The 12,657-nt window shown below is 37.3% G+C and overlaps 1 protein-coding gene across 1 annotated transcript; it reads left to right on the top strand.

The window, feature by feature from the left end:
• Positions 1-12,036: 12,036 nt before the first annotated feature.
• Smp_186690 (hypothetical protein) lies at positions 12,037-12,444 on the top strand (the record flags this gene model as incomplete). The annotated part of the gene is made up of 1 exon (XM_018792235.1): positions 12,037-12,444. The coding sequence occupies one exon, from the start codon at positions 12,037-12,039 to the stop codon at positions 12,442-12,444; it is 408 nt and encodes a 135-aa protein (XP_018644563.1).
• Between the last annotated feature and the right edge of the window lie 213 nt (positions 12,445-12,657).

Here is a 12,657-nt window from a genome sequence, read left to right as displayed (position 1 = left end):
GTTTTGTTGTTCAGTGCTCTTTGCTTTAATCTTACTTTCTCTAGTTGTAGATAATTATCAATAACTCGCTTTGGCACTAGAAATAACCTAACAGAATATCAGGCTATCCACTTAAGAAAAAATGACAAATTCCCTGATGTTGCATTGGCCTGCCATATGTAATATATTTATCAATTACTAAACCAGCAAACATAAAACTTTCCTATATTTCATGTTTGCTCTCTACATTAAATGTTGATTTTTATAACAATCTGATCATGCCTGTAAACTGGTGTGAATTCTGTAAACATTATTTTCAGAATATATATTAGTATTATACAAGTGTACATACGAAATGAACGACTGGACAAACGTAAAACTGTTTAATGGATCTCGACCAACATATATGTATTCAATTGATCAAACATGATGTAGATCGCACTAGAGTAATGGATCAGAAAATCACCATGTGGTCAGGTGTCAACTGCGATAGTAAAATTTTATTGAGATATACACATCAATGGACTGTATCTCAAGCATCCATTCGAATTTATATTTCAATTGAACGTCAATTGTGCATCATTGAATCTAATGAACCATCCTGCAATAGTTCGTTACGCTATTTTGCCAACTTCCATTATCCAAACACACAATATTTCGTCTTCATACACCACTTCACCGTTAAATAGTATTCCATATAATATTGTCAGTAAATTTGTTTCAATAGGTTACTTACTTATCACTTTTGAAACTTCCGATAGATATAAATACTTAACTGAAATTTGAGAAAATGAAATATACCAACATATGACTGAGTATTTCATTTACTTCAATATCTATCTCATCATTGACGAGAACACGCGATTGCTCCATATATTTTATTAATTCAACAATGTTCATGTGGAAGTGATGTGTTGGCTGAATACTTTTGTTTGTCGGTTTGCTAAGTTTGTTCTATCGAATCGGTCTGCAATGTAAAACGCAACCTCACTATGTCAACTTTGATGTTTGAATGGAGAACTATCACAAATATGGTGGATGCGTTATGCAAGAATGTTTGAATTCGGATTAGGACCAAAAACCATTTAATTTTATTTGTAACATCCGTGTCATTGTGATTACGTTCATTCAATAAACCATCAGGTTGATGCTTTCGTAGACATCTCACATAGTACTACAGTTTATGGATAACCATTATTCAGTGAATTACTTGTGGACATGACATAGTCAAAATACAGGATTCGGTATCCAATTCTTTAACCCACTCATATTTCTTAAAAATCTCCCCATTAACTCGATGCACAACTGAAATACAAAATCAATTCAGTTAGTAAATCATCCACGAATATTGTTTATTTGAAGAAATCATTCAACGTGTTTTGAGCATCAAAGTAATGAAAACCGACATATGTGAAGACCAGATGGATGGTGGATAAATAACGGAGAGTCACATTTTCCTTTTCGCCGTTTCTCCATATCCTCACTCATTTGTCAAAGTCATTGTGAATATTTAGTCCATGCTTTCACCTTTTATTCGTTTGACTAGATTTGTTCTGTACCATGAAATACTTCATTCATCAGTATTACACCCGAAACAGACTGATCAGTTGCAGTCTTAAACACCAGTGGGAAGATTCAGATAATGAGTACTCACAAACTAAATAAATTCTAAATTTGAATGTCACCAAACCTTTGGCTACATATGTCGACGTGATGTACCGATATTGCACAGAACCTACATACATTTCGTCAAACAATTAGGAAGAGATGACACTGGTCAAGATTTTCATGTGATCTCAGATAAACAATCGATGTTATTTAAACACTAGATTTTACATACTGCAATTAACAATGATGACATGGAAATAAAATGCATACATTCGAGATTGAGGAAGACTATAGGTGAAATTAATTTTCTTCCATTATTATCACGTAGACGACGTTTACACAGCAATACCGTCCTAATGCTTATCACAGTAACACTACTTGTTGTGAGCTAGACGAACATCCTGATACACTTGGCAGACGCAAGTGAGGTTGTGAATGAATTGAAAGGATGCTATCTACAGAACTACTGACCAGTAGTCAGTTATACATTGTTTTCGTCTGCAAAGTATCAGACAAGCGTAGTTATTGATAGGCGAACAACATTTATTAGATCAGATGAAAATACAAGAAGTGGTGATATATTTGAGATGGATATGAATAAACTGCTTGCAATTAAATATTTTGACTTACTTTCAGAGAGTTCAGCATTTTCTTTAAAAGGTACTTCCAACTTCGATTAATGGAAATTAACATCCGCTGTATAGAATTAGAGACGTTGAACAAATATCAAACTATAACATAATACGGAATTACAACATTTGAATTAATAATTATAAGGAGTTGAATTGGTTTGAGTCGAGAATTCGCGGTTTCGGTCTTTCCACTAGTGTCAAGTAGGATAAAGTGGAGGACTTGATTTTATTCGGTAGACAAATACTAGATGAAATTATTTCGACTACTCGTTCAACATGAGGCCGAATTCTTAATAAACCAATCGGCAATGTTTTATTTTATGTCAAATGACTATTTTTACAGTATGTTTGCTGACAACGTCTGAATGAAACTTATACTACATTAAGTAAACTAGTAGTGATGCAATTTCGCACTCACATTCGGATTCCATGGATTATTTATGGTATTATTGAGAATTTATCATACAAAGACAAATGGAAATATTGAGCACACACATCAAGGTTCAACACTTCAGGGTAGACTATCAATAACAGAACTAACTTCAGAAACCTCTCATTCTACGAAACTATTTTACCATAATGTTGCTGTCGGAAAGAAATGGTAGAACTTTGTCAGGATTATCAAAGATAAACTACAGGGTGCCGAATTTGTGGCACCAGCCATGTTGTAATCGTATTATGTAAGGATGGAATCTTCAAACGATGGACTTTGTTCACTTTCACACATGAGATGGATTAGCTGGTCAGTGGATTCAAAACATCAGCATGGAATTGAATAATAGTGAAATGGTGGATCAAAATTAAACCACTGTATTGGAATATTTTTTCTTACTTGACAGAGCTTTAATGGCTCTATCAGCGCACCAATATTTACTTCTACATGTGATATCTAAAATCAATAATGTTATTAGAGAACTGGATTATTTTTCACATACACTCGCCTATATTCTGCATTCTGTCTGGATATACATTTTTGATTTCATCTGAAACAAACACGATGATGTAGAGCAACTCAGTAGAATAACAAGGTGATCTATTCACTTCTTTGTGGTCTCCTTATTTATAAGTTGATCAAACAGAAATAAGATGGATGAGGTTTGTTGTTGCGACACCAATCACACATTCTACTAGTCCGAATAATGGACAATCCTGGCAACCTAGATCGATATATTTTCATACATCAGGGCAGAGCAGGTGGGACATCACTAAAATCTGTAAGTTCACCTGATCTCATTGATCGTAATATCGTTCGACTGGAATTTTCTTTTCTCAATTTACCATATAAGTCGTAGATACGAGAAGAAATGATGTATGGACGAACGTCTCTACTAACAATTTCTTGAAAAAAAGTCAAACGTGTGAACTAATTTTGTGTCTCAGATTTGCTTGAAATTAATATTCATGTCAACTAACCACGTGCACTTACATTCTCCCATCAATTGCTTACAGCCTATCACGAATGAAACCACTGTGAAATTCAAAAAGTAAGACCACGAAGGTTCAAATAAACAAACCATAATCTCTTCTTCGTTTGAATGTTGCTAATGATATCATGAGTGTGCGAGCAGTGAGGAAATTACGTTTTCCACTGAAACTGAACGTGATAGCATTAGTTTGACTTTCAAATAATCGTACTCATATATCTTCAAAGTTTAAATGTGGTCGCAATTGTCGAACAACTGTAAATGCTGAACACGAACGTACACTTGTTGTGTATAGTTTGTTTTGGGCTTTAAATTCAACAGTGCAAAAGATTATAACATTGGAAATTGGATAATCAAATTACCTCTGTTAGGTCGGCTTACAATAAACTCTATCAGAGCCTCCAGAGAGGCTCATAAAGAGACCAACCAATCAGCGATTAGTTAGAAGCTATGCTACTAAAATAACGAGGTCCTGATTGGCTGTTTAACATACTGCTACTATGGAATCTCAAGGTCTTTTAATTACTATAAAACCCCTATTTTTCTGTACATAAATGAACCTTGCAGTAAAGTACTTCTCTCATACTCGTGTCTTCTCTCTGGTCTTCAAGTCGTTGAATAGTTCTAGCCTGGGGTTATCAGAATAGCTTAGGATCTGAATATAGCGTTTAAGCATCAAGATATATCAACCTCTCAGAGATTTTATTTTTATTTCGCAGGATCTGATATCCTTCATGAGCTCCATCATTCGTTCTAAAGATTTACGACACACACAGGACATTGAGTTTATTTATCAAGTTTGTTACTGGACATTGATATTACTTACTTGTCAATGCATTCATCAGTATCATTGAAAAAACGATTTCATTTCGATGAATATATTAAAATCATTATATTACAGAACATCATACAAGTCTCAGCAAATAACCAACAAACTGATATGGTTTCAAACACACTTTTATACATATATGAAAATGGAGTCCTCAGACATAAACGAATTGACCGAATCATTCTTCGTTTAAGTAGTAGGTAACAACGTGTGCCTTATGAGCGTGTTTGATTGTATGATACATAACCAGTAACATTCAAATCAATCGTTGGTTACCTGAAATTTTAAAAATCTTTGCTTTTACATCTTCAAGATGCTTCACTTTGACATCTGTAAAAAAACAGGATTTGCCACATTAATTTGGTTGATTTATGGAAACGGATTTTCACTATCAAGTTCACTGAGTTAGATCACTTCAGGCATGTCAATATCAGGATTGAAAACATTATTCAATAAAGGCCTTTCACAAACCTTCAATGAAACGAGTGGTTCATTATAAATGAGTTGAAACCGTTCATCGGTCAACAGAACAATTGAACACTCACTGATTCATTGTAATATTGTGTCATATGAGTTGATGAGCAGTTTCAATCGTGTCATATCAATTCCAATAAAAATTTGAATGCTATTTGCGTTGATCGGTTTGTGATTTCAAAACGCAAATTGATAACTTGTTCACTGAGGAAAAGTTGGTGATTGTGTTTGGTCTGGTGGACAATTATTTCTATGATAATACACCAGAATTGATACTTGAAAGACGAAAATCAATGATTGAATATCGGCAAATAGTCATCAACAGAAACAAATATTTTGATACAAACAATGTTCCGATCAATTATTGTTACGTGATTGAGTTCTCACAATGGACTAAAACAGTATACTTATGTCTAGAACCTATCTTAGCACTATTCAGAACGAAGACACAAGCTACAAATTTATAAAACAGAGAAACATGCGTGAACATTATTCAAGGCACAACAATCCACGTAAATGACTCACGGTTTCAGTCAGATTGAAGACGTGTTTGAAGACATATGACGACGAGGTTGGTGAAGGCGGAAATGACAGTGTTATGATTCTGTTTCTACATGTGAAAATCTCAGGATGGTAATGTTAAAGTGAATTTTAAATAACACTGATTACTCACAAACTTAACTCATGAATGAATTTGGTATCGTCTGGAGAGAGAGAGAGAGAATATGAAATCAGGCGACTTTTAAAATAATAAAAATAAACTGAAAATTTTCTTAACTGCTGATTATGTGAAAATTTTTTCAATACATTATGCTTTTTATTTTTACGATCGGACGATTTTTAAAACTAATATCCAGAATAATATGTTTCTGAATCATCTATGAATTTAACCTGTTAAACGGTAAACGTTATACGGTTATTCGTTTCTTTTGTAACTAATTTGTCAGTTCATTCAAGAATATTCTTTATTACTTCCTCAAACTCACGTCTTTTACACCTCCTAGAACATAGACCTCAGACCAGCATTCTCCGAACTCCTCTGTCAAAGACTGCTTTCCAGTCATTGTCAAGCGCTATTCATAGTTTTGATTTCTGCCTCGGATTCCCGAAACGATGTGTGTTAAAAGTAGCAAAAAATCGGGCATTACAACATACGGTGAACAGAAGTTGTCCGACACTATCCGTTACTCAACCGACAGAAATGTTTACGACGATTTCTAGGGCTAATAAATGATCATAGACACTATATTGTGCATCTTCTTCTATCATTGACCGACGCGAGATGTGAACATGTACGGACATCCCATCTATCAGCAGAAGTGATGCAAGCATTCGAAAATGCTAAGAGGGTACTAAACGAAGAAACGAAGCTGACTAGGCGAAAGAGCGAACCTATGAGCTTTCATAACCGATTCATCGAATGTGAATGTAGGATCAGTTTTATAACAAATAGTAAGCAGCACGTGGGAACCACTCCCATTTTTTTCGAAGAGATTGAATCCAACACAAAAAAGATATAGTACTTTTGGAAGAGTATTATCAGGAATTCACTTGGCAACAAAGCACTTTCGACATATGATAGAAGCTAAACATTTCACTGAGTACACGGATCACAAATTGCTCACGAAAGCATTAAGATAGAAGCAAGATAACTATTCTCCAAAGGAAATCCGACAGTTGAAATTTATTTCCCAGTTCACATTTGATATACGATATATTAAAGGCCAAAAAACGAAGCAACTGACTCACTATCAAGAACAATAATAAACATACATATTCCAATAGGAATCGTTTATCACTGTATGGCAAAGTTGCAAGAGACGGACACTGAGTTAAGCAAGCGAAGATCTTTTGATACGACATCACTGGTATTCGAAGATGTTTAGTTTATTAGCGCAATGGTGATATGTGACATGTCAACAAACCGACTGCGACCATTCATCTCGAAACCATCGCGACAGAAGGTATTTAGACGTTTGTACAAAATATCACATCCGGGAATAAAAGGCGCGATGAAACTTATCAGCGAACGCTTTGAATAGACAAACATGAATCGCGATGTGCATAGTTGGAGACAAGCATAAACGAAGTTTCAAAATGTGAAAAGACATCGTCATACTAGTTCCTCATTGGTTTCTTTCTCTTACACAGACACCAGGCTCAAGAACCGACATCGAGGAACCACAGTTGATTTCCAATGGACACAACTATATGTTTTTAAACTATATTGAAAGATGCACGCGATGGCTTGAAGCAGTATCGATAAAAATACCTCATTCAAATCGTAGTCAAAGCCCTATTCGAAAATAAGATTTCTTAGTACGACGTGCCAGAGATCATCACAAATGATTGGAAAAATCAGTTCGAACGTCGCCTTTACCAATAACTTACAGAATTTCTAGAAATTCAAAGTAATCACACTATATATTGTCACCCAGTCTGTAGTGGTATGGCTGGACGCCTACACAGTCAATGGCATCTCCAACAACCGTCATTGTTAATAACGATTAGACGAATGGGCTACCCCTAGTCATGTTGGGTGTAAGAAAATCAATTAAACAAGTAATTGGGTTCTGTCTAGCTGCGTTGATGTACGGAACGTCTTCTCGCTTACACTGGAAGTTTATCACTTCACGTAAGAGTGTTTCGACGGATGTATCCAACTAAGTACAGAGAATAAAAAGACACATGAATGACTCAAAAATAACGCTCCTGAGATCACAAGAATGCCGATTATCCATGCTGCAGCAGCTATACAGTAGCATTTGTGTGTTCATCAGAAGAGGCTGCATGCAACCACCACTGCAACAGAATTGCGATGCTGTGTTTAGAAAGATTAAGAGGACCGATGAAACGGTGACGATAGAAAAGGCTGGAAAGACTGATGTGGTCAGCATCAATCCAGTTAAATCAGCTTTCATCGATAGGGATCTGTAATCTACCAACGCAGATCTCTCGCACACACATTTGCTTCTCTGAATCAAAATTGCTTGATGTGCCTATAAATTTGCTGTCTGTGCTATCTGCTTATAAACTGTAGTCGGCAAATCTTATTGCAACGTAATTTCAAACACCGTTGGCATTTAAATAACAACGCTTATCAAAGTGATTGATTAACGAAACTAAGTCAATACAATTTTACAGCTATGAAAATGAATTTGTTATATAAAGAATTCTTCACTGAACCAGGCTTCCTTAGTTTATCTTTCATTGAATGTATTCCGTTTACTGATTCCAGAACTGTCCACGATTTCTTTGATTGATTAATAAATTGGATCGATTCTGATGTGTTCACTCATTTCAGATTGACGTGAGTGTACAGCTTCTAACAATTCTGTGGCATGGCATCTATTCTCTCTATCACGAATTTCAACGTTCAGTGTAAAATGTTTTCACACTTGTCCACATGCATTGACGTAAGCGAAGATATATGATGGTGGTTAACATCTAGCTGATGTTTTGCAGACGAAGATGTAGGTTGCGTCTATATTGTACGATGTTATGTCAGGATATTTCATTAGTAATGCAATAATTCTTATCTGACATCCGTAAATTTTCTATTTTTCAGTTTCAAAAGTACAACTATTATATTTCTTTGTTAGCTGAACTCTGAAAATGATACTATCTCACTTTCAGTATTTGAAAGGTTTGGACCTAGCTTCTACATAGATAATATGCTTGAGTAGTGTGAACATAAATATATGTGAAGGAACGTGGAAGAGAGGAAAATCTTAGATAATGTTTGTGAACAATTCAGTATGCAAACAAGCTACACCTACATTCATAATGATGAAAGCGACCAATACAGGCGCCACATCTCCAGAAAGCGCGTACGACAGATATTGTAGTATTAGCCGGAGACTTGAATGCACAGAAGATAGTCGTTTAGGTGACCGATGGGGACTTGTTGGCCGCAGGACAGATAACGGTGACCGTTTGTTGCAACTGTGCACAGACCACAACCTGTTTCTGGCTAGCACTAACATCCGGCACAGTCATCGCCGGTGTGCCACCTGACGTCCTCCCTCTGCATCTCAAGCCTAAACTCAGATTGATCACATCGCGATCACCTGCCGCTGGCGTGGTTGTGTACAAGACTGCCGCTCCTTTTGGAGTACCTATCTGGAGTCTGATCACGCCCTGGTCTGCGCCAATCTCACCTTACTTTTCACTGGCCGAAGGAATAACCGCCATCAACGGATCGATGTTAGTAAACTGGCTGCAACTTATGTTGCAAGTAAGTACCGAGCGGAGCTAGCTTCTAGGCTAGCTACCATTCCACCGAAAAGCATAGATGAGCATTGGTCGCATCTTCACGACGCCATGAAAATGGCGAGTAAAGCCGCTTGTGGCTTCGCGAAACGTCCCGCTTACAAGCACTGGGTTTCTTCTGGCTTCTTACAACTGATAGAAGCCAGTCGGTCTACTCCGGGTGACCGTGAGTTTGACCACAAACGAAGGCTGTTACGTAGTGAAATCGGGCAGAGCTTGCGTAAGGACCGAGAAGCCTGGTGGTCGGAGCGTGCTAATGAGATGGAAGCAGCAGCTGCATCTGGTAACTGCCGGAAGCTCTTCCAACTCATCCGAGCCACTGGCAGCAAGAATTCTGGTGTGAGTGAAACATACTACGAAGACGATGGAATGTCAATCACTAACATCTCTCGATGTCTTGGACGATGAGCGGAATTTTTCGAAGGGCAGTCCAACTGGTCTACTGCTCCGGCAACTTCAACCAGTTTGCCCTGCACCCTATGGCCGGTGACGACTGATCCACCAAACGAGGCGGAAGTCTGCAAGGAACTCCAATTCTTGAAGCGCTACCAATCACCGGGCCCAGATGACTTACCTCCGGCTCTTTTTAAAGATGGTGGTGACTTTCTGACTAAGGAATTGACTATGTTGTTTACAAGGGTTTGGAAGTCAGAAAGTGTTCCAACATCATGGAATGAGTCGATAGTCGTCCCTATCTTCAAAAAAGGTTCACGTTGTTTCTGTAACAACTATCGTGGGATAAGTCTACTTCCGATTGCGTCCAAACTATTTGCTTCTGATGGATGTAAGTAAAGGCGGTGTGGGTCTGCTGCCTGGAGAACGACTTCTCGACATCCAGTATGCGGATGATGCGATAATGCGACAATGCCCAAGGCATGCAATCAGCACTTAATCAGTTGGCAATCAGTGTCCGCAGGTACGGCATGTGCTTTGCACCCTCCAAGTGCAAAGTACTCCTACAAGACTGGCAGGATTCTCATCCTGTACTCACCCTGGATGGTGAGCAGATTGAAGTAGTTGAGAAGATCGTGTATCTAGGTAGCTACATAAGTGCTGGTGGTGGCGTGAGTGATGAGATTGATGCACGCATAATGAAAGCCAGAGCGGCTTATGCCAATCTGGGCCATCTTTGGCGCCTTCGTGATGTTAGTCTGGCTGTAAAAGGTCGGATCTACAACGCGTCGGTGAGAGCAGTTTTGCTCTATGCTTGTGAAACCTGGCCTCTCCAAGTTGAGGATGTTAGACGTCTCTCTGTGTTCGATCATCGTTGTCTCCGGAGGATTGCTGACATCCAGTGGCAACACCATGTTAGTAATGCAGAGGTTCGACATCGTGTGTTCGGGCGCAGAGACGATAATTCAATTGGTGTCACCATCTTGAAACACCGACTTCGGTGGCTTGGACATGTTTTACGAATGTCGTCCCAGAGACTTCCACGCCGTGCATTATTTGCCGACTCTGGGACTGTTTGGAAAAAGTGGAGAGGAGGTCACTGTATGACATTGTGTCGTGGTATGAAAGAAAGCTGCAAAGGGCTAGCTTCTGTTGGTCCTCCACGACTCCCTGGCTGGTGTCCGAGAGATGGTGCAACACAGTGGCTAGAGACGTTATCAGATATGGCTCAGAATAGAAGCCAGTGGCGATCCTGCTGCAACCTTCTTTTACTTTCTACATAAGGAATGGTTCTAACTTTCCTAACTGAAAGAGTCTTCTGGTTGTACATTTTGTGTGACGCATATGTATATGGTGCCCTTCTGTACTAATATGTATGTGTTTAAATAAATAAACAAACAAATAATTATTTCGCTGCACTGATATGAATATCACCCTGGGTCAATGTCTACTTGACTCACGTTCTATTGTCGTTTATAAACAGATAACGAACAATCCTTAGGTAAAATACATTCTAAATGAAATAATATTCATTGCACGAAAAAATTTAAATGAAAAGTATGATATTCAATAGATTTTATCTTGTCTTTTGTTTACAGCTATCTGATCCACTTGACGATGTAGCTTGGAAAATTATGGTAAGTTCTTGCGGAAAATGTACTTATTCAGAAATTTGTTGTCGTCGATTTTGTCATTTTGAATGTCGAAGTGGTCTGTGAAGTACATATTGTTTTTTTAGACTTACAGTAATGTTAGAATACTATAAGTTATCTAGTGAAGGATTTTAGTGTTCAAAGCATATTTAACTTTCAAACAATAGGTAATAGCTTCGAATCCTACTACTCTATATACTTTGATTTGGTCAGTCGAGTAACATCACGAGCTTTAACATAATATTCTTTATGCAGTTGATATGTCAATCCGAAATGACCTGGTTGGTCAATGAATAAAGATAGAAATATCTAGTATATCACATATCTCTATTGTAATATATACCTCTACTTATTGTATTTTCCAAAAAATAACTTGTTTTTGGTTGATATTTGGTTCTTGATCAGACTGTCTGGTTACTGAGTGTGTGTCCTATGTGAGATTAAGCAACACTGACACTCTGACAGGACTTTTCAGGTTAATGTAAGTAAAATTACATGCGTGAAATGGAAGACTTGAAGCGTTAGATATGTGTATGCAAATGAAAGAAAGATCAATGACTGATAACTACATATTGAAATATGATAATCCTCTAAATACAGGGGAGCATACAATTAACTAACCGGTATTACGCTCTTACAACATTACGGTAGACGACAAGTTTAATAAATGGAAAACATTATCAAAAAATCTGCTCATATACTGTCACCTAAAGTACTGAAATAAATGCTAATATTTCTTTTGTTTAAAATCTTTATCATGTCATTAGCGAAAAATGGGTTATGAACATGGTCAAGGATTTGGTGTTAATGCTCATGGTGTAGTTGAACCGGTTGCATTGAGTAAACAAAAAGGCAGAAGTGGTCTCGGCTCAGTAAAAACAACATCATCATCTGATAAAAAGATTGAATCGTTTTCAGGCGAACTGTACCAATCTTCCAATCGAAATTTAGTCTGGCATGAAGGTTGTGATGATGATTATACTACAGCTGATGGAGATTATACCTGGTCATGGTCAATGGAAGGCGAATGTCCTACTAATTCCTTATCGGATTTGAAGTCTCTAATTATCAGTCCCGATGAACCGGAGGCTTTAGGTCCACCTATTGAAGAGTTGGATAATGAAGATAAATTCTGCTCGATTCATCTTGTTCAGGAAGTTTTAAACTATAAGGTCCGGTGATGTTTCTCAACTAATTTACCTAGTTCTATGTGTTTTTTTTAAAAAAATAGTAGAATATTTTATTATTAGTTTAATTTCGAGACATTTACACTTCTTTTTAATCATCGATTTAGTTTACTGTATGTCCAGTTCTAGTATAAAAATAGGTTTTGAGAAAATTGGGGGCAGCCGAATGGGAGAGTGTGATAAATTCAAGAATATTCTGTCTCAGTA

This window comes from Schistosoma mansoni (assembly GCF_000237925.1).
Source record: "Schistosoma mansoni, WGS project CABG00000000 data, supercontig 0475, strain Puerto Rico, whole genome shotgun sequence".
In the NCBI taxonomy this organism is placed as follows: domain Eukaryota; kingdom Metazoa; phylum Platyhelminthes; class Trematoda; order Strigeidida; family Schistosomatidae; genus Schistosoma; species Schistosoma mansoni.
The sequence above is the reverse complement of the archived record's forward strand: the minus strand, read 5'-3'. Positions and strand labels throughout refer to the sequence as shown.